The sequence below is a fragment of the Sander vitreus genome, chromosome 14 (assembly GCF_031162955.1).
Source record: "Sander vitreus isolate 19-12246 chromosome 14, sanVit1, whole genome shotgun sequence".
NCBI lineage: Eukaryota > Metazoa > Chordata > Actinopteri > Perciformes > Percidae > Sander > Sander vitreus.
Genome location: NC_135868.1, coordinates 1,463,911 through 1,489,932, shown reverse-complemented (window position 1 = coordinate 1,489,932; position 26,022 = coordinate 1,463,911). Strand labels below are relative to the sequence as shown.

Genomic DNA, 26,022 nt, shown 5'->3' with positions numbered 1-26,022 from the left:
GTACATGCTAGTCAACAGATGGTTTACTTCAAATGATTTCACTTTATTTCATCCTGGAGGGTACTCAGCATGTCCTGGTGTACCACACCGGTCATATCAAACAATTATATTTCTTTACTTTATTAGCTTTACCATGGCCTAATTAGTCGGTCCCTCCAGGATTTCGTGGCCTTTTTTTGAGATTGTTGCGGCCCAAACTGCCTGATTTCACGGGAGCTTTTGTAAAAAGTTGCGATGTCTATTGTATGTTTGTTGCAATGAAGCTGCGGGAGACAGTGAAAGTTGAAAACTATTTTTTTTTTTTTTTTTTAGTTCTTTGAAAATAAAAAGGAAACTTGTTTTGGGGAGAATTACTCTGGGCTGAGATTTCCTAGTAACCTTACTAAAAAGGCTCAGGATGCTGCAAATGTTGGTATAATATGAAAATGGCTGGATTTAAGACAAAACAATTTATTGAATGAATCAAATCTGAACATGTGTGTCAGTGGTTTATTGATCTTTACAGTGTTAGTTAATTTCCTAACCTGGCCTGGGACACATTCATGCAGTTTGATAAAGTACTTATTGGACTTTAACTTATCATTGCACTTACACTAACGAGCATAGCTGTCCTCAATTTAGGTCATTGTGTCGTCTCATCTCCGGCTTTTCCTGCATCCACCGTGTGTGTGTGTGTGTGTGTGTGTGTGCGTGCGTGCGTCAGTCGCAAGGGGAACTGAGCAGCCCGCCCACTGCAGAGAGCCGACAGGATTGAAACAGCAGCAGCTTTCAGCGACTTTATAGTAAAAACACGTTACAACATACATTAATGTTAAAATGTATACAGGTTGACAGGATGGTCTGAAATGTTTTGCACGGTCTTTCGCTGTACGTTTTGTTGGTAAATGTGAGATGTCGAGTCAGTCACACACGTCTTGTCTTCATCAGAAACAAGAAAATGATTAGCCCGTGACCGTTCTCACTCCCGCTTGGTCATTGGCTCTTAGAGTCACATACTGGGACTGCTGGGATTGGTTGAAGTGGCGGGAAACTTCAGGTTATTGGTCAAATTTATTGAATTTGCGTGAATTGGCGCAATCTCAACATCGTGAAATCCTGGAGGGCTTGATTAGTGGCAAAGGAGACACTATACATGTCAAAAGACCTTAATCATTTTGGTGTCACTGATCATATTACCTTGGAACATAGCAATGCACAAGTCAGTTTTTATAGTTTTATACAGATCATAATATGTCCATCTCAGCTTTGATTCAAAGAGAAAACTCCTCCGCTCCCTGACAGGAAACACCATGCTAGGCTAACTTCCCTATGCTACCTCCCTCACATCTCCCTTGTTTAAACTAAAGATAGCTTTCAACCTGCACTTCCTGTCTCCCTGACACAGAGAGAAAAGTCTCCTCTCAGAGACTGCTGGGCCTAAAATGTGCTTAAACATGATACACAAAATTTAAACATGAACCCAATTTGTATTGAATAAACTCCCATATTGATACATGATTAATAGTGAATATATGTATGGTTACATTTGTGTGATTTCTTGATTATATGACAGACATTACAAAACAATATCAGATAAAAATATTTAAAATAAGAGTGTACTTTTTCCTACCACACAATATAATGTCTTCTATCTAGATGCTGATACATACAGATTTTTTGTTTTATAGAAGTGTTGCTTGGACTTTAATGCACAAACATTATTCCATGTCACCAGTCTCAGGTTCAGAAGAGTCTCCAGTCTGGTCTTCAGTCTCTGGTTGTAAAAGTGGATGTGAGTTCCTGGCTGGTTCTGGTCCTCCACAGTCCTCTCCATCAGCTTCTGTTTCCATCTGACCAACACATTTATGTGTTTTGACATGAGAAAGCCGGGAAAATCTTTTGTTACAAACACTGCAGCAGAATCTTTTCTCTCTTGTGTGGACCACCATGTGTTGCTGTAAACTTCCTCTCTGTGTAAAAGATTTCTTACAGACTGAGCAGCTGAAAGGTTTTTCTCCTGTGTGGATTCTCATGTGCATCTTTAAAGCTCCACTGTGTGTCAAAGATTTCTTACAGACTGAGCAGCTGAAAGGTTTTTCTCCAGAATGAGTCAACATGTGTGTCTTCAGGGTTCCACTAACAGTGAAAGCTTTACCACACTCAGAGCAGCTAAAAGGTTTCTTTCCTGTGTGAGTTCTCATGTGTTTCTGTAAACATCCATTCAATGTAAAAGATTTATTACAAACTAAACAGCTGAAAGGTGTTTCTCCTGTGTGGATTCTCATGTGTGACCGTAAATTTTCACTCTGTGTAAAAGATTTATTACAAACTGAGCAGCTAAAAGGTTTTTCTCCTGTGTGAGTTATCATGTGTCTCTTCAGGTTTCCACGTTCAATGAAAGCTCTACCACACTCAGAGCAGCTGAAAGGCTTCTCTCCTGTGTGGATTCTCATGTGATTCTGTAAACTTCCTCTCTTTGTAAAAGATTTCTTACAGACTGAGCAGCTGAAAGGTTTCTGTCCTGTGTGAGTTATGTGTTTCTTCAGATGTGTCTTGAAGCAAAAACCTTTCCCACACTCAGAGCAGCTGAACGTTTTCTTATGTCTTGAATCATGTTTCAGAGAGTTTAAAGTTGACTGAGGTTCTCTGGTCTCCTTCCAATCAGCACTGTCATCAGTCTCAGTTTCAGAAGAGTCTCCAGTCTGGTCTTCTGTCTCTGGTTGTAAAAGTGGATGCGAGTTCCTGGCTGGTTCTGGTCCTCCACAGTCCTCTCCATCAGCTTCTGTTTCCATGTGTTGAGTTTGTCTTTGATGAAGCTGTGAGGACTGAGCTTTCTCTTCATCTTCACTCTTCACAGGGACAGGAGTGAATGGGAACTTGGTGATATCAGCCTCCTCCAGCCCTTGAAGCTGCTCTCCCTCCTGACTGCTCCAAAGTTCCTCCTGTTCCTCTTTAATGTGTGGGGGGGACTCTGGCTCCTCCTGGTCCACCCTGAAGCTACACTCCTGCTCCTCAGGGGGAACCTCTTCTTTAACCACCAACAGCTGCTCAACATCTGCAAGAAACACAGAGAAATGTTGTGGAACTGTGTCTTTTCACCTGGATTGTGATTGATTGAGAAATACTGTTTATTCAGTCAGTTATTTAGGTTACATCTGCACTACTTGTTTTTCTTTACAGCCTTGAGAAACGGTTGGAAAGGCTGTTGACTGACATATTAGGGCACTCTTGTGATGAAATAATGCAACTGCGCTGTTGAGCACAAAGTGGTGCAGTCGGTAATTAAGAGGCAGGGTTAGAAGAGAGACGTTGGAATAACAGAGTGTGAAGTGGACTTTACTGCATTCAAATGGTTTAAGTCGTGTGTCTCTGATGAACTGAGTAAAATCAATAATTGTTTTCTAATCTGGACATTACTTGAGTCTTTCACTGCGTTTTGGTAAGACTTTTGTTAATGCAGAGCTAATCTAATCACCATTGGGCTTCCTTATGCTAAATTCTAGCTAGCTGTAACTTTTTAGTTATAGTAAGACTGTAGTATTTGGACAATGTTGACATTATGCTATGTAAATGACATGGATGTCTGTTATTATTGCAACTTAACGGGGCAATCTCTTATTTATTTCCCCAGTACATCCCTATATGTAACCATCACCTATACAGTCCTAAGTGAATACCTATTCAATATTTGGTCCTTCGAGCCAGAAGTGAAGCTTTCCCTGGATCTCAGGATGAACCCTAGTTTCACATACAGTGGGGCCTTACATGAATCAACACGTAACATCTTCCCTACCTTAGAGACTATCAAATGAGTTTTGTCAGCCACAGACAAGCCATTACAACTCCTAGTTATCTGCACACAGCACAGTATTCGACAAATCTATAAGAGGACCACCTAAGTAAACCATCAGCATTGTCTGCCCAGTCATTCCGTTCCTCTAAACCATTAAGTCCGACAGGATGGGATTTACCTTTGATGAAATGGCCCTTACCCCTGATGAGACAAGAGCACCTGATACTCACCCTATTGTTGAGCAAAAGCCTGTAGGAGCTAGGGGGGGCTGAATTACCAAACCCATTAATCCAATAATTCAGCTTACCATAGACCTTGGAAAACAGCGTCAGCTGCTCATTTGCCACAGTGTGGACTTCGCCCTGCAACAGGGGAGTCAGGGAGAGACTATTGCTTATCTCAGCCTGCAGAGCCCACCCCCACAGGTATTAACTCTTCCTTTCACACAGCATGTGCAGCTTAGGACCACCAGGAGGGCCGGCGGCCATCAGAACACGGCTGGGAGGGACACTTCAAGGGCCAGCAAAGATGTTTAAGGCACAATTACCGTCTCAATAATGCCTCTTTACATCTCTCGGCACCTTGTCAGTTGAGTTGCAGAAAAATGTTGGGATGGTTTGGCAAGTTGACACTCTGCCTTATAAAAGTTAAAAGGAGGTGACAAGGTCAAAAGGAACAGAAGGCAGCAATAGACCTACATTAAGCTAGGACCATGGGACTGACCATAAAAGGGGTGCAAATGTATACCACACCACTGCTAAGGAGAAAGGATATTGCCTTATTCAAGGCCTTTTAAGAAGCAGTATTGCAAAGCCTCAGGAGTATTGAGAAACACCTTGCTAAATATCCCGAAAGGGCTGCTGATTACATTGCAGAGAATAAATTGGAAACCTCTAGTGTTGTAGTCAATGGAAAAAATAGGGTAATATTTAACTAGCTTCTTTCACTACAAGGCACTTAACCTCAATGAGTCGCCGTTGCTTGGTCCTGCCTTGAGTCCCTCAATTGTTAGTGTGTTGCTGCGCTTCAGGGGACACAGTGTCCCAATCAGTGGTGACAGAAAGGCCATGGTTCATCAGGTGTGCATCCTACCTGAAGACAAACCCCTCCTGAGGTTTCTTTGGCACAATATGGAAACAGATGAGCCCCCTGAAATCTATGAGTGGCAGATAATTCCCTTTGGGACTACTTGTTGTCCATGTTGTGCCCCGTTTGCCCTTCACCGCCGTGTTTTCCTGCACAATGAACCTAGGGAGGACGTAAGATTCTCAATCAAACTGTGCTTCTACGTGGACAACTTCTTGTTCCCTCAGTTGAAAAGGCCCAGCAGTTGGTCAACAAGCTACAACAGCTTCTTCCATCAGGAAGATTTGAGGTCCGTCAATGGTCTAGCAACAGGACAGAAGCCATTAGCCATCTACTACCTGAGGCATGCTCAGAAAAACTAAAGTTTTGGCTGTCACATGAAAAGCAAAAACACATGAGTCAACACTGGGACTAAGCTAGCGCTGTGAAACAGATACCCTTGGCTTTAATTCAAGAGATGTCCCACATTGTGGGAAATTTGTCTTGGGCACTTAACCCATGCTGCAGCCGTAGTAAAAACAAATAAACAGCAGCTTATATTCTGCGTACAGAATGTGATTATTTTCCCGATTAGAACTGTCGCAGCGCTAACTGGGGCTCAGCTCATGAAGCTTCTCAGACCAACTAACCTTGAAGGTGGAGAAAATCACCCTTTGGTCTGATTCAACCACTGTCCTCAGATTGCTTCATTCTACATCCTGCCACTTGAATGTCTTTGTAGGCAACAGGATCACAGAAATTCCGAATCTAACAGACCTAAAATGACTAAGGGGGCGAAGTAAAAATTGCGAGGGTGCAAATCATTTTCACAAAAGTAGGCTAAAAATAGCAAAATTACACCGGATTTACCCGCTGTGGCAACAGTGTCAGCACATGCAAATGTGGCATTTCTTGAAGCAGTTGAGTTGTTCAATTTTATCCATTTTTGAAAATAATAAGTACGACTTGACAAAGTAACTATTTAAAAGTCAGTTTATCAGCTTTAGGCAATTTCAAACACACACATACAGGCTGAGACTGCGCTCTCAGTGCGTGTTCCCAGTTAGACATTTACGTCCCTTAATGGTTAAGCCGACACTAAATAATAAAATATTCATAAATAGTGTTTAGCTAGTGCAGTAAGCTTATGCCAGAAACAGCTAACGTTACATGAGTTACGTCTAACAAGGATGTGTATCGCTGTAACTGTAGGCACCTGTCCCGTCAGCGTCTACGATGATACGGGCGAGCTGCGATGATATGGGCAAGCTGCACGCTCCTCGTCCTCAAATGTAAATGACAGGTCATTGATCTGTCCCCAATCTGATTCTCCATCACTCATCCAAATCTAGCTTGCTCTAGCTTCTGACAATGCAGCTGCCTTGTCAAAAGACATGTAAACAATATGCGTTGCTAGGCTTCGTGGTCATGGTCTGAGGTCAGCACAGCGTTTTTATAAGGGGGTTAGACTTATTAATCGCTGCAGGTGGGATTACATTGTTAGTAGTTGAAAGCCCCCCTGCGATAAAGACGCCATGGAGACCTAATAGTAATTGTGTTGTTGTGTTTGTACGTTTTATGGCTGTATGATGCTGAAACAAGGAGGCAGAAAATACAACTGCGTGATTTCCGTGATGCGGAAAAGGCGGACGGAATCTACACATCAAAACGGAATTCTCTTATACACGCGGAATCGCACGGAATTTGCATATATTTTGTTGACATATTAAATCAATGATTTTTTTTTTACTTCCTTCAGCATATTTGTTCAGCTGCATTTCCTTTCCCTGCTCTCCCTCTGTCTCTTTGTTGCTCACGTGTCTCACACACTCTCTCACTCACACACACTCTCTCACTCACACACACACACACACACACACACACACACACACACACTTCCTTCCTGAGACTATTTAGCAGAGGCACTGTGGCTCCATCCGGCGCTTTGTGCCACCCAAGATGATTGTGATTGGTTTAAAGAAATGCCAATAAATCAGAGCACATTTTTCTCCCATCCATGAATGCGGTGTGGACCTTCCTCTACAGCGCTGTGGAAAAAGGTCTGGACATGTGAGACTAGTGTGGAAGGAACCCTACTCCTACAATAAAATAAACCAGGTTCTCTTGAACTTTTATGCTCTTGACTTCTGCAGATTTTTCACCCTTTATTTCCCCTAAAAACCCTGTTAATGTTGTTCCTACCTTCATCATCTTCACTCTTCACAGGGACAGGAGTGAATGGGAACTTGGTGATATCAGCCTCCTCCAGCCCTTGAAGCTGCTCTCCCTCCTGACTGCTCCACAGTTCCTCCTGTTCCTCTTTAATGTGTGGGAGGGGCTCTGGCTCCTGCTGGTCCACACTGGAGCTACACCCCTGCTGCTCCTCTTTAATAACAATCTGGCTTTTGTCGTCTGGAGGCAAAGCTGAAACACAGACAGAAGTTAATGTCAGCTAAAGCTTAGAGATTACAGGGTTTCCCCCAGAAAAGTTGTTTTATCTTGTTGGCCAGTGTTAAAATGAGACTCTAAAAAACCTATAAGACTCCATAAGACCCTACATAAAGTCAGTGCTACAAGCTAACTGGAGATTTTAAAATATGACTATGTCTAAGTACCGGTTAAGATGACTTGAATTGTCATTATGTTATTGAATCTTGTATTTGTTCTTGTTATAGACACACACACACAAAGAGACAAACGCACGCACACACAGACACGCACACACATGCATGCACACAGACACACACACAAACAAACACAGACACAAACGCGCACACACACACACCCCCTCTAAGCCTCAGTGGTTACAATACTGTGCTGTTGTGTTCCAAGGCGAACATCACTACTATGTAACCATCACATATACAGTCCTAACAGCTCCGAAATCACCATCACCAAACCCACCAGACTCCATGTAAATAATCAGCACGTTTAGCGTGTATAGAACCAGCATATTTCCACATGTAAATCGGTGAATTAAGGGTTAATTTTAACCAAACCAGAATGGTGATAGTTGGAACCGTGGAAAGACGAACCAAGACGGCTTTTGATAGTTTTGTTTTGTTTCTGTCCACTTTGAATGCAGTGTGTTTTACGATGATAAAAGTACTGATTATTTACATAGAGTCTGGTGGGTTTAAGGAAGAACTGTTAAAGAGCAAAGATCTTCTTATTTACAAACGTCCTATCGTCATATAGTTGCTGAGAGAAGAGATGACAGGAAGGAGAGAAAGATCAACTGAAGGTTTAATGACCAAACCTGCTCTGTGTAACCGAAGCTGAGGGTTGAAAACAGCGTCCAGTAGCTTCCGTTGTCGCTCGTTCTCCTCTTTTGAACGACAAAGTTCCTCCTCGTATTCTGCTATCGTTCTTTCAAACAGCCCAAATATCTCTTCAGCAGCCGCAGTTAGTCGCTGCTCCACCAACGCTCTCAGCATCTGGACTTTACACATTTTACCTCTTTCTCAACACAACAAAGAGACTCTGATAACACACCTTTCTGCTAGACGCCATCTTGTTCAAAGTGTGAAGTTAGCCGCAGTAAGATTATAGCTTCCGGTGCAGATTAGTTGATGAGCTTCAAAATAAAAGTCCGGAAGTGTTTTAGGCTAATTTGAAGAAAAGAAAACACAGGAAGATAAATGATTAAAATACACGTTTGAAGAAAGACAAATATTTAAATGCATCTTCAGAGCTCTGAGAAAACAAAGAACCAAATTGAACATGATGGTAGTTTGTTTCCCTTTTTCTTTTAAAGTGTCAAACAGAAGACAGGTTTAATCTTGGAGTGTAAATGTAAGAAGTCAACTGTTTTTGTTGTTTATCTAAAGGTGAAGTTAATGTTTATGTTTTATTAGACCGATTATTATCATATAAAATTAGACCACTTTTTTTTTTTACTGACCAAAGAACCAAAAGCAAAAAGAAAAAACTGTTTCTAAAACTTAGTCTAAGCACAATGTATAATCTATCTCACAAACATACAAAACACACATCTTCGCTCCCAAGTTATTCATTTGATTTGCGTTATGTGCACAAAACACAAAGAAGCAGTCAGACACATTGATGGTTCCTAAGTGGGGTTGGGCATCATTTGGATTTTAACGATTCTGACTCCAATTGCGATTCTTACTTTCGATTCCGGTTCTTAGGGCTCCTGCACACCGCCTGCGTGGCGTGAGTGTGGCGTTTCTGTTGCGTGTCAGTTGCATGGCGTTTTCTTTGCACACCAGAAACGTGTCTGATGCGGCGCTGCTGCTAGCATTTGCTGTACACATGTATGTTTCCCATTGATAAAATGAAATAGCATGTTCTTCAATTTATTTTGTCAATATTTGTTTGCACATATTTCGGTATAAATATTTTTATATTATATTTATATATATATATATATATATTAATAAAGTACACGTTTTTATTTTATCATTTATGTCAAGAGATGTTCAAACATCAAAATGTCATTTATTAAATGTATTTGTGTCAAAATGACATAAACCTTCTATTTTGCCTGGAAACGCTTCCAACACGCTTGTGTGTCGCGTGAAAAATAGGCGTCGTCCTATTTCTAGCATGAACTCGTTTTCGGGGCGGCTCGAGCCGCACCTAACGTGCGTGTCACGCAGGCAGTGTGCAAGCTCTAACCTGTTAACATTAGAGGCGAAATAAAAACGGACACCCCACGCAGCTGACATGCTCACGCCACGCAGGCGGTGTACAGGAGCCCTTTTCGATTCTCAATTCTGATTCTTTGAGGGGTGGAGTTGAAACGGGTCACATCATTATTTCACAAATAAGAGGAAAGTTTTATTTTGATTCAGTGGTGGTTTGCAGTTTTTCAACGAAAAAAGCCCTGGAAAAAAAAGCCACACTAGAGCGCTGCTTACTGTGCTCCATGGCTGCAACACAACAAGCGCCTGGCCGCTACGGAAACAAAAACTTGCGCATGTTAAATTTGGAACGCATGATCAGATTTGAAACCAAATCCTCCAAACGATTCCAATAAATAAACTATTCCACTGGAATCATAATTTTTGAAACCAACTGGGAATCGGTTCTCGATGCCCAACCCTAATCCTAAACTCTTTGTACCAGGTGAAAACTTTGGTCACAAACAGTGCAGCTGAACAGAATGTTCTTTTTGACCGTGCAAGACTTAAGCATTTTCAGCTTTCACACGCATTATCTGCAGGGAATGCATTTCGATTTTTGTTAGTCATTTATTATCATTTGCACAACAATCACAAAGTAGCTGTCATTATATGATAGACTCGCTCCAACAATGCTTATTAAATATGTACAAAAACAAATTCATAGTAAAAAAATAAATATCTAGGCCAGTAAATAGTACAGAAGTTAAATATATGTTCAAAATAAAATATATATATTTGTGGTAATGATAAGTGACTTAACAGAACATAACTGAGGTGAATACATAATTACTTAATAGAAAAGCGGCATGGCCTTAATCACAGAACGTGCATCCGTTAATCACACATCAAAAAATGTGTGCTATATAAAGAAATTTGAAATTAGTAAGTAGAAGAGTAGATCCATTTTGTATTCCCAAAAATATCTTTACTTGATCTGAAAAACCTGAACAGCCCTGAGGCTTCGGTCTTGTGGAATTTCATGTGACACAATAACTTTTTCCTCTCCGAAAATCGGCTCCTGCAAAGCTTGCAGCAGAACGGCTTCTCCTCCATGTGAATGATCGTGTGCACCTGTAGATTTCGCCTGTTGTTGAATCCTTTCCCACACTGAGAGCAGCTATATTTCATAATATTGACAGAGACAGACCTGTCTTCAGTCTCTGGTTGTGAAAGGGTCTGTGAATGTGGTTCTGGTCCTCCACAGTCCTCTCCATCTGCTTCTATGTCTTCAGTTGCCTCTCTGTTCTCCTCAGTTTGACTCTGACGGCCGACACACTGATGGTCCCTGAGCTGTTTGTACCAGGTGAAACTTTGGTCACAAACGCTGCAGCTGAACAGAATCTTTTTTTTGACCGTGCAAGACTTAAGTGTCTTGCAGCCAAGTCTTTTCCAACATTCAGAGCCCCTTAACAGTTTTTTCCCAGCAGTATCAGTTGTATGGCTTACCTGGATTTTAGTATTTTTCGGAGAGTTTAAAGCTGACTGAGGTTCTCTGGTCTCCTTCCAATCAGCACTGTCATCAGCCTCAGGTTCAGAAGAGTCTCCAGTCTGGTAGTCAGTCTCTGGTTGTAAAAGTGGATGTGGATGTGAGTTCCTGGCTGGTTCTGGTCCTTCATAGTCCTCTTCTTCAGCTTCTGTTTCCATGTGTTGAGTTTGTCTTTGATGAAGCTGTGCGGACTGAGCTTTCTCTTCATCATCTTCACTCTTCACAGGGACAGGAGTGAATGGGAACTTGGTGATATCAGCCTCTTCCAGCCCTCTAAGTTGCTCTCCCTCCTGACTGCTCCACAGTTCCTCCTGTTCCTCTTTAATGTGTGGGGGGGGCTCTGGCTCCTGCTGGTCCACACTGGAGCTACTCTCCTGCTGCTCAGGGGGAACATCTTCTTTAACCACCAACAGCTGTTGAACACCTGCAGGAAACATTATGAAACAGACATATTACTGGCCACCACTCAAACTAAATTCAAACCAATAATAATGGGAGGTAGTTTGTATCATCATAAATATGAAGAGATTCTGCAAAATAACTGTTAATGACTTTTCCAAAAAGGTTAAAGATTTTAGTAATCCCAGGAGTTTTCGAAAACTTGTTCAAAACTTGTCCAAAAAGATTTTACAAATTTCATGACTTAAAAAAAACGTTTAAGGATTTTAGTTATTCCATGACTTTTCCAAGACCTTCAAGGATTTTAATACTCACTGCATGTCGAATCATGTTTCAGAGACTTTAAAGCTGACTGAGGTTCTCTGGTCTTCTTCCAATCAGCACTGTCATCAGTCTCAGGATCAGAAGAGTCTCCAGTCTGGTCTTCAGTCTCTGGTTGTAAAATTAGATGTGGTTGTGAGTTCCTGGCTGGTTCTGGTCCTCCACAGTCCTCTCCATCAGATTCTGTTTCCATCTGACCAACACATTTATGTGTTTTGACATAAGACCGCTGGGCAAATCTTTTGTTACAAACACTGCAGCTGAATCTTTTCTCTCTTGTGTGGATTCTCATGTGTTTCTGTAAACTTCCACTCTGTGTAAAAGATTTCTTACAAACTGAGCAGCTGAATGTTTTTTTATGTCTTAAATCATGTTTCAGAGAGTTTAAAGCTGACTGAGGTTCCCTGGTCTCCTTCCAATCAGCACTGTCATCAGCCTCAGGTTCAGAAGAGTCTCCAGTCTGGTCTTCAGTCTCTGGTTGTAAAAGTGGATGTGGATGTGAGTTCCTGGCTGGTTCTGGTCCTCCACAGTCCTCTCCATCAACTTCTATTTCCATGTGTTGAGTTTGTCTTTGATGAAGCTGTGAGGACTGAGCTTTCTCTTCATCATCTTCACTCTTCACAGGGACAGGAGTGAATGGGAACCTGGTGATATCAGCCTCCTCCAGCCCTTGAAGCTGCTCTCCCTTCTGACTGCTCCACAGTTCCTTCTGTTCCTCTTTAATGTGTGGGGGGGGCTCCTGCTGGTCCACACTGGACATACACTCCTGCTGCTCAGGGGAAACCTCTTCTTTAACCACCGACAGCTGCAAAACATCTGCAGGAAACAGAAACATTACTGACCACCACTCAAAATAAACTCAAACCAATAATAATGAGAGGTAGTTTGTATCGTCATAGATCTGAAAACATAGTAGGCTATTGCCATATTTCAACATTTTTCTGTGTGAGCGTGGCCTACCAATAGGTCAAGCCTGTCCTACAGTGACTGGAAATGTGGTACTTAGCTAAAGCTAATTAGCAGCAAGATGCCTCCCTTCTCTGTGAATGACTACTACAAACTCCTTCAGAAGATTGCAGTTCTGGAAACCAAAATTCACTGGTTAGAAGTAAATTTGCTCCACTGCAGCAGGACCCTAGACCTCCATCTGATGACCTGGATTGCATCTCATCGTCACACAGCAGGGTAAGGACTGAGAGCAATTCAAATAGTAAAAAGCTACATGGTAGGCTAACGACTTGGCCTCAAACTCTGATTGTGGGTGACTCTGCTGTAAAAGATGTAAAAAGCGGTAAAAACACCAAAACACTGTTTTCACAAAGACATAGTGTCTGACTTGGTCCAAAGAATCCCGGATATCGTGGCCCTCTACAGCCAATCAGAAGAGGAGCTGAGAGATTCAGCAGACTGTTGGCACTGAACAAATGGCTTTCAACTGCATGTACCGTCCATTCTGTGCAGTTCATTGACAATTTTAACATTTTCTGGGACCGCAGACATCTTTTTAAACAGATGGACTTTTCCTTAACAAGCCAGGAGTAAAGCTGTTCACCTCTAACCTATTTTACTTTCTGCTCCCTCGGTCAAGGACACGAGACAAGACAAATCTAAACAAGAGGAAGACATAACAAAGTGCGGCAGTGATCCACCACAGCCCCCACCTGAACAAAGATTTGACCATGGGAGACCACAGAGCAGATACGAGAAATCTCAACCCCCCTTTTCACCCGTCCAACACCCCTCAAACCCCCTTACAAACCCTGACACCTTTGAGGATCCGTATACCCCGCCCATGCCATCACTCTCTCCACTCACCCTCTCCCCTCTTTCCCCCATCCCCATGTTGGAGTTCACTGACCAGATGAAGCAGTTGGTAGATGCTGGAACCAAATTTACCCTCCTTCCTTCTCCCATCATTCGCCCCGGCCAAAAGTAAAACGCCAGGCACTTCCGCAAGGATGGCATTTAACTCCTCCTCCCCAGACTGATAAGGATGCTTGTGTACAAAATGCAGCAAATATTAACTGATATGTGTCGGGTCCAGGCTGCACACCTAGTGGCACTCATGATTCTTTCCGGGACAAGGCCGGGCCCTGTGTATTAAATTCTTCCTCAATTTATGTTGTAATAGGTAATAGAAAAAGAATGGCGAATAAGCACTTAACTGCAAACTTAGCAAATTTAGCATCCATTCCTCGTCAGCCACAGCCTGTCCCACAAAATGAAAACACACTAACACTAGCCCTTCTAAACATCAGGTCTTGTGGTCTTTGTGCTGCTGTTCTCATAGTCAGCTCCCCCTAACTTCACTTTTATAAGTGAGAATACAGTGAATAACAAAGGAGGTGGAGTGGCCATTTTGTTTAATGATTCATTCCAATGTATACAAATATCTTATGGAAATTTTGCTTCTTTTGAATATGTGGCTCTTCAGCTAAGGTCCTCCCCTCAAGCTATATTTCTAAATATCTACAGGCCACCTAAATACTGTGCAACCTTCTTTGATGACTTTACTGAACTGGTGTCTATAATCTGTATTAACTTTGACTGTGTAATTATTGCTGGTGATTTTAACATTAATGTTGACAACACCTAGGTTAGAGGGACCAAAGAACTGTGTTTTTGAGAACTATGGACTGACTCAGCATGTGTCGGCGCCCACACACAATAAGGGGCACACATTGAACTTGATTATGTCCAAGGGTCTGACATTTCCAAGGTTGTGGTGACTGATGTTGCTCTCTCTGATCATTCCTATGTTTTCTTCAACAGCACTATCTCTGTGCACAAAAGTGTCCAAACAAAGGTAATCAGAAAACAGTATATCACTGAACACACCAGTGAAACATTCATTCCGCTTTTCTCCTCCACACCACCAATCTCCAGGTCCATTATAACACCTATAGAGAGAGACTGCATATTTATAATTTGGAACTAAGGAATGCAAGGCGGTCTTTCTTCTCTGACATTATCGCCAGAAACAATAATTCACGTGCTTTGTTTGCTACTGTCGATAGGTTAACAAACCCTCCAGTACCAGTAGCATCTGAACTTGTATCCACCAAGGCCTGCAATGAATTTGCCATCTTCTTCAAAGACAAAATTCAGAAAATTAGACAAACGGTCAGTGCCTCCATATCAAATACAGGATATGTTTTGTCACAGTGTCCAGGCAAAACAAATTCCAATATGACACAATTTCATATGATCAACAGTTAAAACCTGGAGGACATTATAAAACATCTGTAAACCTCCTCCTGTTGCCTTGATATTCTACCAACAGGGGTTTTAAAAGTTTTAAGTTGTTTGGCTTCAGATCTTCTAAAGATTGTAAGCACGTCTCTTCTCTCAGGTATCTTCCCACAGGCCGTGAAAACTGCAGTCATCAAGCCACTCTTAAAAACGAAAACAGGGTTGGCCTTTCTGGCTCAGTACTAAACTGGTTTGAATCCTACTTAAAGAATAGGGATTACTTTGTGGCTATAGGTAATTATGCATCTGAGCATACAAATATGACGTGCAGAGTTCCCCAAGGCTCCGTTCTGGGGCCGCTTCTGTTGAACATCTGCATGCTTCCACTGGCTCAGATTATGGAAAACAACAAAATAAGTTAACATAGTTATGCGGACGACACACATATTTACACAACCTTATCACCAGGAGACTATAGTCCAATACAAAAACTGACTAAGTGCATTGAACAAATTAATGACTGGAAGTGCCAGAACTTTCTTAAATTAAATGAAGAAAAAACGGAGCTGGTTGTTTTTGGAGCAAAAGAGGAATTATTAAAAACCAGCGCTCAGCTTCAAACGTCAATGTTAAAAACAACAGACAAAGCCAGAAATCTTGGTGTAGTCATGGACTCAGACCTGAATTTCAACAGCCTAATTAAGACAATTACAAAGTCAGCCTAGTATCACCTTAAGAATATATCAAGGGTTAAAGGACTAATGTCTCAGCAGGATTTGGAAAAACTTGTCCATACGTTTATCTTCAGTAGACTCGACTACTGTAACATGTCTTTACAGGTCTCCCTACAAAAGTCAATCAGACAGCTGCAGCTGATTCACAGCACTGCTTAGACTTCATTCAGACGTCATTCACTAAGACCAAGAAAGTGAATCACATCACTCCAGTTCTGAAGTCTTTACACTGGCTTCCTGTGCCTCAAAGAACTGATTTCAAAATACCTTTGCTGGTTTATAAATCACTTAACGGTTTAGGGCCGAAATACATTCCTGATCTGCTACTACACTATGAACCACCCAGACCTCTCAGGTCGTCTGGGACAGGTCTGCTATCTGTCCCCAGAGTCAGAACTAAACAGGGAGAAGCAGCGTTGAGTTTTTATGCTCCATATATCTGGAACAAACTCCCAGAAAACTGCAGGTCCGCCACAACTCTCAGTTCTTTTAAATCAAGGCTGAAGACCTTTATTTTTGATGTTGCCTTTATTTTAAAAAAATGTTAATTTCTTGCCTTGCCTTGCTATTTCAACTGTAACTGACATTACTTTTAGCTACTATTTCAACGGTTTAGTCAGTACTTTTAGCTACTATTTCAACTGTTTAGTCAGTACGTTAAGCTAACTATATGAACTGTTTAGACAGTACTATTAGCAGCTGAATGTTTTCTTACGTCTTGAATCATGTTTCAGAGAGTTTAAAGCTGACTGAGGTTCTCTGGTCTCCTTCCAATCAGCACTGTCATCAGTCTCAGGATTGGAAGAGTCTACAGTCTGGTCTTCAGTCTCTGGTTGGAAAAGTGGATGTGGATGTGAGTTCCTGGCTGGTTCTGGTCCTTCACAGTCCTCTCCATCAGCTTCTGTTTCCATCGGACCAACACATTTATGTGTTTTGACATCAGAACGCCAGGCAAATCTTTTGTTACAAACACTGCAGCTGAATCTTTTCTCTCCTGTGTGGACTGCCATGTGTGACCGTAAACTTCCTCTCTGTGTAAAAGATTTCTTACAAACTGAGCAGCTGAAAGGTTTTTCTCCTTTGTGAGTTATCATGTGTCTCTTCAGGTGTCCCCCTTCAGTAAAACCTTTACCACACTCAGAGCAGCTAAAAGGCTTATCTCCTGTGTGAGTTCTCATGTGTTTCTGTAAATTTCCACTCTGTGTAAAAGATTGCTTACAGACTGAGCAGCTAAAAGGTTTTTCTCCTGTGTGGAATCTCATATGTTTCTTCAGATGTGACTTGAAGCCAAATCTTTTCCCACACTCAGAGCAGCTGAATGTCTTCTTACATGTTGAATAATGTTTCAGAGAGTTTAAAGCTGACTGAGGATCTCTGGTCTCCTTCCAATCAGCCCTGTCATCAGTCTCAGGATCAGAAGAGTCTCCAGTCTGGTCTTCAGTCTCTGGTTGTAAAAGTGGATGTGAGTTCCTGGCTGGTTCTGGTCCTCCACAGTCCTCTCCATCAGCTTCTATTTCCATGTGTTGAGTTTCTCTGCTGGCTGGAGGCTCTGCCTCTCTGTTTTCCTCCGTTTGATTCTGATGAAGCTGTGACGACTGAAGGTTGACGCATTTATGTCTTCTGACCTGTTGACGCCAGATAAATCTCTTGTTACAAACACTGCAGCTGTATTTTTTCTCTCTTGGGTGGATTCTCATGTGATCATACAGAAGTCCCCTGGTGCCAAATCTTCTCCCACATTCAGAGCAGCTGAATGTTTTCTTATGTCTTAAATCATGTTTCAGAGAGTTTAAAGCTGACTGAGGTTCTCTGGTCTCCTTCCAATCAGCACTGTCATCAGTCTCAGGTTCAGAAGAGTCTCCAGTCTGGTCTTCAGTTTCTGGTTGTAAATGTGGATGTGGATGTGAGTTCCTGGCTGATTCTGGTCCTCCACAGTCCTCTCCATCAGCTTCTGTTTCCATGTGTTGAGTTTGTCTTTGATGAAGCTGTGAGGACTGAGCTTTCTCTTCATCATCTTCACTCTTCACAGGGACAGGAGTGAATGGGAACTTGGTGATATCAGCCTCCTCCAGCCCTTGAAGGTGCTCTCCCTGCTGACTGCTCCACAGTTCCTCCTGTTCCTCTTTAAAGTGTGGGGGGGGCTCTGGCCCCCGCTGGTCCACATTGGAGCTACACTCCTGCTGCCCAGGGGGAACCTCTTTTTTAACCACCAACAGCTGCTGAACACCTGCAGGAAACAGAATGAAACAGACACATAACTGACCACCACTCAAACTAAACTCAAACCAATAATAATGAGAGGTAGTTTTTATTGTGATAGATATGAAAACTTACAAATGTTAACTAATAAACTGATACAAAGTAGCATAGCATAGCTTGTTAAGGTCAGCTTGCTAAAACCAGCTACAAAATGGAACCACTTAGGCTATGACATGGATAATAATTAAAACGCAGGGCTCCAGTCTACGTAAATGGCCTGAAGTTTATACTTGTGCGTCGATCTCTTCAAGAGAATAGCAGGGCCGGCGTGTGTGTGTGTGTGTGTGTGTGTGGTAGAGAGAGTGATTATCTTCAGAGTGAGTAGCAACTTTAGAGTCACAGTAAGAGAAACAAAGTGTCTCCCCTGTTCTTTCTGACCACGGTGGGAAATCTGTAGCAGGAAAAGTTAACCTTCTCCTTGATTTCATGTTGTTTATGGAGAAGAAGAGTCGGGGGAAATGCAACACTACCAAGCCACGGTCGAGCGATGTGCATGCACCTCACTAGGCCGTGGCTAACTTTTCCTGCTACAGATTTTCCACGGTGGTCAGAAAGCACAGGGGACACTATTTCTCCCACTGTGCCTCTAGAGTCGCTACTCGCTCCGAAGGAAAACTGCTTTTTTCACACTTCTGGTTAGATGCTAAACAAACTTTGTTGTCAGTACAATATGTGCAATGATTAGGTTGAATCCAATTTAATAAGTAATGTTAACAGTAAGTGGAGAAATGATAAAGACACATTGATGTCATTATTGCAGGTGCAGAATGCAGTGATTGGTGGTAAACAGGGCTTGCATGTACAGATGAGCAGCGCAGGTGGAATGCAGGGACATCAAAGAACCTTGAGCCTAAACGTCTGGGTCAGATTAACTTCAGGCACCACAAGGCAGAACAGCAATACAGAGTTAACTGTAGGGCTGTAGCCAGTCAACCACTCCCAAATACACCACATCATGTGTCACACAAAGACTTCAGAGACAGTGTGGACAAAGCCCCCATCCAACCACTTTTTGTCCTGAAGAACACTTTACTCCAGAAGTGTTGCCTCACCATCAACGATGTGCACATGCGCAATAAGTCACATCACAGGAAGTTTGGATATTGATGCTAAAACTTTCTAGCTGCTTGATAGAAAAGTTAACTTTCACCTTTCTCCTTTTACATCATTGGTAGAGGCTGAGCCTTCCCATGTAAGACAGGTGGCCATGTGGGAAGCGTGTGTATGCGTTGTAACGTTAGTCCGACAGGATTTGTTATGGGAAGTGAGGCTCTCTGTGTGTAGAAAAGTACCGTAAGCGGCAGCTGCCGCTGACATAGTGATACACATGCTTTTCCATGGGTAGTGAAGCTACAGTAGTCTGTTTTATGTACGCTGCAAAGACGAACTAAATCACCTGATTAATGCAACGTAATCATGACATCTCCCGGCCATTTTTCACCGCAGAAAGCTGCTACCAGCCAGGCTAAAACTAATATAGTTAGCCTAAAGAAACAAGGCGTCTGTCCCAACTTACGTTACGGTTCAGAGCCGCGACGCTGGAAACGTAACACTAATCAACAACAGAAGTCTGTGTCTGATAGGGCTGGGCAATATGGCCTAAAAATAAAATCCCAGATTTTTTCCAAAAAAAATCCGATTTAAATTGATTTTTTCTCCCCCTACTTAAAAATCAATCTGCAGATGACAAAGAAATTGTTCAAAACAAGTTTTAACTTCATTTTGTTTTGACTCATATATACACACACACACACGGCATGTATACCATTATGATTATTCATGCAATTTTGTGGAAATATAAATTGGTTTGAGTGTTTTCCCTTTTTTTGGAGGGGGGGTGCTATATATTCAACAACAACAAAACGGATGCGTTTTCACACATTCAGGTAATTCACTTCTCGTTCCTCGCTAAAAGTTCAAATCATTTTAACGTTATTGCGCAACCTTGCCCCTCTTTTCACCTGTTGCTGAGTAACATACATTAACATCCCATGGTCTCTTGAATGTAGCATACTTGTAGCAAGCTCCTTCGTAGTAACTAGCGGTAAAAACAAACGTTGAAGAGGAGCTCCGTGCTACAGGGCGGCGATTGCTAGTTGTTTAAGCCGCTACAGACCTCCATCACAACTCGGTCGTATCAGCGGCATTTAGTAGATGTGTTGAGCCGCAAAAGAGTTCCTCAATACCGCCTCTGGTGCCCCGCATTGTGCTCCTTTAGGTCAGCGATAGCTGGTGGTTCAGTTATCCGAGAATCTGAGCCCGTTCGGAGCTATGGGAGCCCAGAGGGGAGCGTCGGCGAATGTTAAGGAGAAAATCGATTTTCATTTAAACAAATCGATGTTAACTACACATTCAAGTTAATCGATAAAATCGATTTATCGCCCAGCCCTAGTGTCTGATATAACGTCATTTACACTGATTTAAGTCTTCTTGGATACACAGTTTGTTGCTAGTGTGTGACATGCAGGCTCTGCATGCACAGCAACCACCAATCACAATCAATGTTGATTCATTTATCCAACAACCAAAGCCGGCCCCGCTAGTCGACCACAACCCGAAATTTGGAGGAAGCAACATGCATACATTATTAATATCATATTAAGTCTGGATTGATAGTATTATATGAATACAATGGTGACATGTCAGCCAACCAGCGTATTTAACTACCTAATGTCCCTCTCCAAAATCTCTTCAGAAGAGGAGTCACAGCGCTCTCTTGCTCTGGTGTTTGTAAAGTATTAAAGTTCAACAAAGAATGGTTCCCATTAGAAAAGTTCCTTTTTCATTTTTAGTTTCTGTGTGTCTCAGTGCACTCCCTCTCACTGATAGAGCTCCATGCGTCCAGCTCACTCGCGGACAAGAGGCGTTTATTTCCCTGATTGTTTGTTTCAATAACTCAAAACACATACCATTATAAGATTAACTGGAACCTGTGTTAAGAGATTGCGGACGTAACAAGCTCGCTGACAGCGCTCTCACTCACACCGGCCATTTAGCAGGAGAGGGGAGGGAGAGCAGTGAGGTACAGGCCCTGGAGCTCCGTCTCACATCAAATGCACATCTACCTCACAGCGTGCTGGTGTCTGCGAAGGTGGACACACCGGGCAGCAACCTAGGCAGCACGGGCCGCTGAACTCCGACACATAGTCGGACAAAATTTCCAATTAGCCATCATTTCATAAAACGGCACATATTTGACCTCTACATAGTGGATTTCTTGCATAAAAAAGTCTCAGAAGTGAATTTAGTAAATAAGTAGCAGACAAACAATGAATAACATTTCTGAGATATCCACGACCTAAATTCAGAAGACTAAGCTGACCTTAGGTCAGTGGTGTAGCCTATGTAAATGTTGGGGCGTGACAAAGACTAGCGACTAGAGCCAAAAAATCAATCGTTGAGATTTGCCCGTTTTCAGCAGCAGTTTCAAATTGTGAGATTTGCAGAGGAAAGAGAGGTGTCAACGGGATTTTTGAAGTACTATGTATGTCCTATTTACCCACCAAACTGTCATGATTCAACTATGATAAGGTAAAATCGGGTTTTACAGTTTGCATTCTATCACCCCTTTAACTTTTTGGCGATTGTGCTGCTTCCTAAGCATGCTGTACTTCAGGCGATAGAGCATTTGCCTAAAAATCACGAAGTTTGCGGTTCGATTCCAGGCCCTGCAGTCCCATCTCAAAGTGTATGAATGCGAGTGAAAAGACTAGAAAAGGGCAATGGAAATGCAGTCCATTTACATTCCTTCTGCCGAGAAAGGGTTTGAACCCGCAAATTGCCGCTTGCGGCTATATTTTTGCTTTCTTTTGGCTGCCAAAAATCGCCACGTACCGGCTAATTAATTAGCTTGAGGTAAACGCTGTCTAATCCTTAACAGAAGTGACGTGGTGGCTGGCGTCTGGTATGTGCGCCAGTGTTTGTGTGTCGGCCCGCCCCAGCGAAGCTCAGACGTGTAGACAACAGAGGAACAGAAGAAATTAGCTGCAGCTTTACCAAAATGAAGGCTGAACAACAGAACCATTTTGGTACAAACATTTACTCGCCATGTGGCGGATAGCCCTCTGAGATATGCTCGCCAAACGGAAAATGTACCCGCATTTGGCGACTGGAGAGTGTTAATTTCGGACCCTGCATATGGCTCTGTGGCCTACCTGCGCTCAGTGGATTACCATGGCAATGTACAACTGTCTTGCCTCATGGCCAGATCATGCACAGTCCCGACAAAGAAGTTATCTATTTTCCCGATTAGAACCATCACACACACAGACAGCGGGCAGAGATGTATTTTTCATAGATGTTCTTTTGAATGTACACATGTTCCACCAAAACAAGTTCCTTCGCTGAGACTATTTCGCAGAGGTACCGTGGCTCCGTCTGGCACTTAGCGTTGCCCAAGACGATTGTGATTGGTTTAAAGAAATGCCAATAAACCAGAGCACGTTTTTCTCCCATCCAGAAATGCTGTGTAGACTAGCCAGACCTTCCTTTGCAACGCTGTGGAGGAAGATCTAGAAATGCGAGACTAGTGTGAAAGGAACCCTACTCCTAAAATAAAATAAAACAGGTTCTCTTGAACTTTTATGCTCTTGACTTATGCAGATTTTCCCCCCTTTTATTTCCCCTAAAAACCCTGTTAACGTTGTTCCTACCTTCCTCTTCATCATCTTTACTCTTCACAGGGACAGGAGTGAATGGGAACTTGGTGATATCAGTCTCCTCCGGCCCTTGAAGCTGCTCTCCCTCCTGACTGCTCCACAGATCCTCCTGTTCCTCTTTAATGTGAGGGGGGGGCTCTGGCTCCTGCTGGTCCACACTGGAGCTACACCACTGCTGCTCCTCTTTAATAACAATCTGGCTTTTGTCGTCTGGAGGCAAAGCTGAAACACAGACAGATTGCAGAGTTTCCCCCAGAAAAGTTGTTTAGCTCGGTGGCCAGTAGAGGTGTTGAAATTAATCAAATAATCAATGCATCGCATCACGGACATGGACGATGCTGCATCGATAATCGACCGGGCCATAATCGATTATTTCTGTTTACAATTTATTGTAGGCCTAACAACATTTCTGTTTACATGTTCTGCACATTCAGGAAGTGCCATGTGCTCAGTGCTGTAGTTTTATTATTTTAGTTTTAGTATTAGAGCACTGCAAAATGTTTTGTTTTTGAAGCTTTAAAAGCTATGAATTAAATATCCTATATGGCTTTAATAGAAAAATGTATTTGACGCATCGTGATATCAAATCGAATCGGGAGATCAGTGAAGATTCACACCTCTAGTGGCCAGTGTGAAAATGAGACTAAAAAAGCTATAAGACTCCATAGGGCCCTACATGAAGTAAGTGCTACAAGCTAACTGGAGATTTTAAAATATGACTACGTCTAAGTACCAATTAGGGCTGGGGCGGTATGTATTTTTTTTCTACCGCGGTTGATAAGCAAGAAATTCCCGCAGTAGCGCGGTATACCGCAATCCCCTTACGAGAGTAGCGTAAGTTAGAGCGAGAATGGCAGTGCCTTAAGTGACGTCAGTGCCCGTGTGGTCGCGTAAGGAGAGCGAGCGGTAACAGAGAGTAGAGTACTGCTGCTCATTAGACACAACGTGCAGGCCAATGTTTTTTTTGCGGTGATGACGATGAGGAGCTCAGACCCGCGGTAGTCGTCACGTGACCGCAGTATTGCGGTAACCGTCCCAGCCCTAGTACCAGTTAAGATGACTTGAATTGTCATTATGTTTTTGTATCTTGTATTTGTTCTTGTTACACACACACACACACACACACACACACACACACACACACACACACACAAAGCCTCAGTGGTTACAATACTGTGCTGTTGTGTTTCAAGGTGAACATCAGTACTATGTAACAATCACCTATGGTCCTAAGGGAATACCTATTAAATAAGAATCTTTGTTTATCTAGAAAACAGCCCCCAAATCACCATCACCAAACCCACCAGACTCAATGTAAATAATCAGTACTTTTAGCGTGTATAGAACCATCATATTTCCACATGTAAATGGGTGAATTAAGGTTTTACTGAGTGGTGATTGTTAGAACAGTGGAAAGACGAACCAAGACGGCTGTTGATAGTTTTATTGTGTTTCTGTCCACTTTGAATGCAGTTTGTTTTACGATGATAAAAGTACTGATTATTTACATGGAGTCTGGTGGGTTTGGCGACGGCCTTTTAAAGAGCTTAGATTCAAATAGAGCGTATGAACAAATGCTTATTTACATACGTCTTATCGTCGTATCGTTGCTGAGAGAAGAGATGACAGGAAGGAGAGAAAGATCAACTGAAGGTTTAATGAACAAACCTGTTCTGTGTAACCGAAGCTGAGGGTTGAAAACAGCGTCCAGCAGCTCCCGTTGTCGCTCGTTCTCCTCTTTTGAACGACAAAGTTCCTCCTCGTACTCTGCTATCGTTCTTTCAAACAGCCCAAATATCTCTTCAGCAGCCGCAGTTAGTCGCTGCTCCACCAACGCTCTCAGCATCTGGACTTTACACATTTTACCTCTTTCTCTACACAACTAAGAGACTCTGATAACACACCTTTCTGCTAGACGCCATCTTGTTCAAAGTGTGAAGTTAGCCGCAGTAAGACTACAGCTTCCGGTGGAGATTAGTTGCTGCGCTTCAAAATAAAAGTCCGGAAGTGTTAAGTGAAGACTTAACCCTAACCCTAACCCAAGACTCAGAAATACACACAAAGAAGATTAATGATTAAAATACACTTTGGAAGAAAGACAAATACTTTATTACATTTTCAGAGCTCTGAAAAAAGTTTTAATATAATAAATGTACATTTTATTACATTATCTAAGCCTTACACATGACATTACAAAAACAAAGAGGGACTCAAGATTTCACAATTTGTAATTCCTCACAGGGTTTGTCCAGCCAATACCAGGAGATGAAACCCTCCTAGAGTCACTGCAGTACCTCTGAAACACCTTCAACCCTTGTTGGGTTTAGGGTGGGGTTGGGTACCGAAACTCTGTACTTTTTAAGGTACCAACCAGATTAGGCCGGTACTACCAGGGACCAAATCCCAGTGTTTTCTAGACCTATAGCCCGTTTTACGACCACGTCTTTTGCCTCCTGTTCTTGATACCTTTGCCTTAGATTGTACTTTGTACAATAAACTTCATTACCTCTTTACCTCTGCCACTGAGTCACGCTTTTGAGTCCTCTGAGCTCCCTGACAACTAGTAAATAATGTGTAATGTGTTCCCCTCATGAATTCTTCATGTATTAATCTTGTATTGGTGCCGTATACTGTGACACTTATTGTTGATGTGGCCTTGTTGTCCATCTTAAGTCTTATTTTGTATATTCTTAGTTATTTTCTCAACTGACTGCCCCAGAGACAGAATGCTGATTTTGAACATGTCTTTAACGATCGCTAGCCAAGCCCGGTAACGTTAGCCTTCTGTACGTTACTGTACACATTGTGTGACCTGGTAGGTCAGTATATGGTCTATTATGGAAAATGATGATCCAGCTAACTACAAATTGTTGTGATCTGATACACAATGCTAAGTTGTACAATGGAGAAGCTGTCAATTGTGGTGTTTTTTTCTTGTTGCTATTTCTCTCTTTACTTTACTAGTTATTTAAACTACTAGGGCCTATATATAAAATTAGAAGTAAAGTTCTTTACTGGCTGACACAGCGGCCTCGGTACAGAAAAAATTGTCGGACAAATTGAATAGAAAGGCCATTTCCATTCAAATCAACGTAGCAGAATGGTCAGAGCGGCAGCCACTTACGTTTACCATTACCGTGGTAACGTATACATTTCAGACGACTTCCGGCAGTAACGTTACAAAGCAGAGAGCCAGCCGCTGAATGAGTCAAATTAACTTCATGCTTCATCCATACAAAGCACGTTGCTATCGCCCCGAGTGACAGCTTCTTTCGGCTTGTTTTCTGTGAACAATGTGTTGAGGTGGTAACGTTGAGGCGGAGTTAGCAAGCTAACGTTAGCCAACTAACACCGGCCGGCTGGCTGGTTCTGCCATGCTTTTATGCTGCATCGATTACAGAGAACAAGCTTAATGGCGGGCTGGGTCTAACGTTAGTGGTCCGCTGAACCACTCAGGCATGCAAACAGGTCATGGGTATAAAAGGAT

General features: G+C 42.4%; 1 protein-coding gene across 1 annotated transcript in view; it reads right to left on the bottom strand.

The window, feature by feature from the left end:
- Positions 1 to 1,031: 1,031 nt before the first annotated feature.
- Positions 1,032 to 26,022, bottom strand: part of LOC144529233 (uncharacterized) — a 34,798-nt gene continuing 9,807 nt past the window's right edge. The window contains exons 2-8 of the mRNA XM_078268238.1: positions 22,530 to 22,757; positions 16,334 to 17,845; positions 11,687 to 12,508; positions 10,373 to 11,396; positions 8,097 to 8,296; positions 7,040 to 7,261; positions 1,032 to 3,034 (exon numbers count right to left, since the gene is read on the bottom strand). Of these exons, the coding sequence (XP_078124364.1) occupies positions 1,698 to 3,034; positions 7,040 to 7,261; positions 8,097 to 8,296; positions 10,373 to 11,396; positions 11,687 to 12,508; positions 16,334 to 17,845; positions 22,530 to 22,757 (5,345 nt within the window). The 3' untranslated portion in view covers positions 1,032 to 1,697. The remainder of the gene's footprint in view (positions 3,035 to 7,039; positions 7,262 to 8,096; positions 8,297 to 10,372; positions 11,397 to 11,686; positions 12,509 to 16,333; positions 17,846 to 22,529; positions 22,758 to 26,022) is intronic.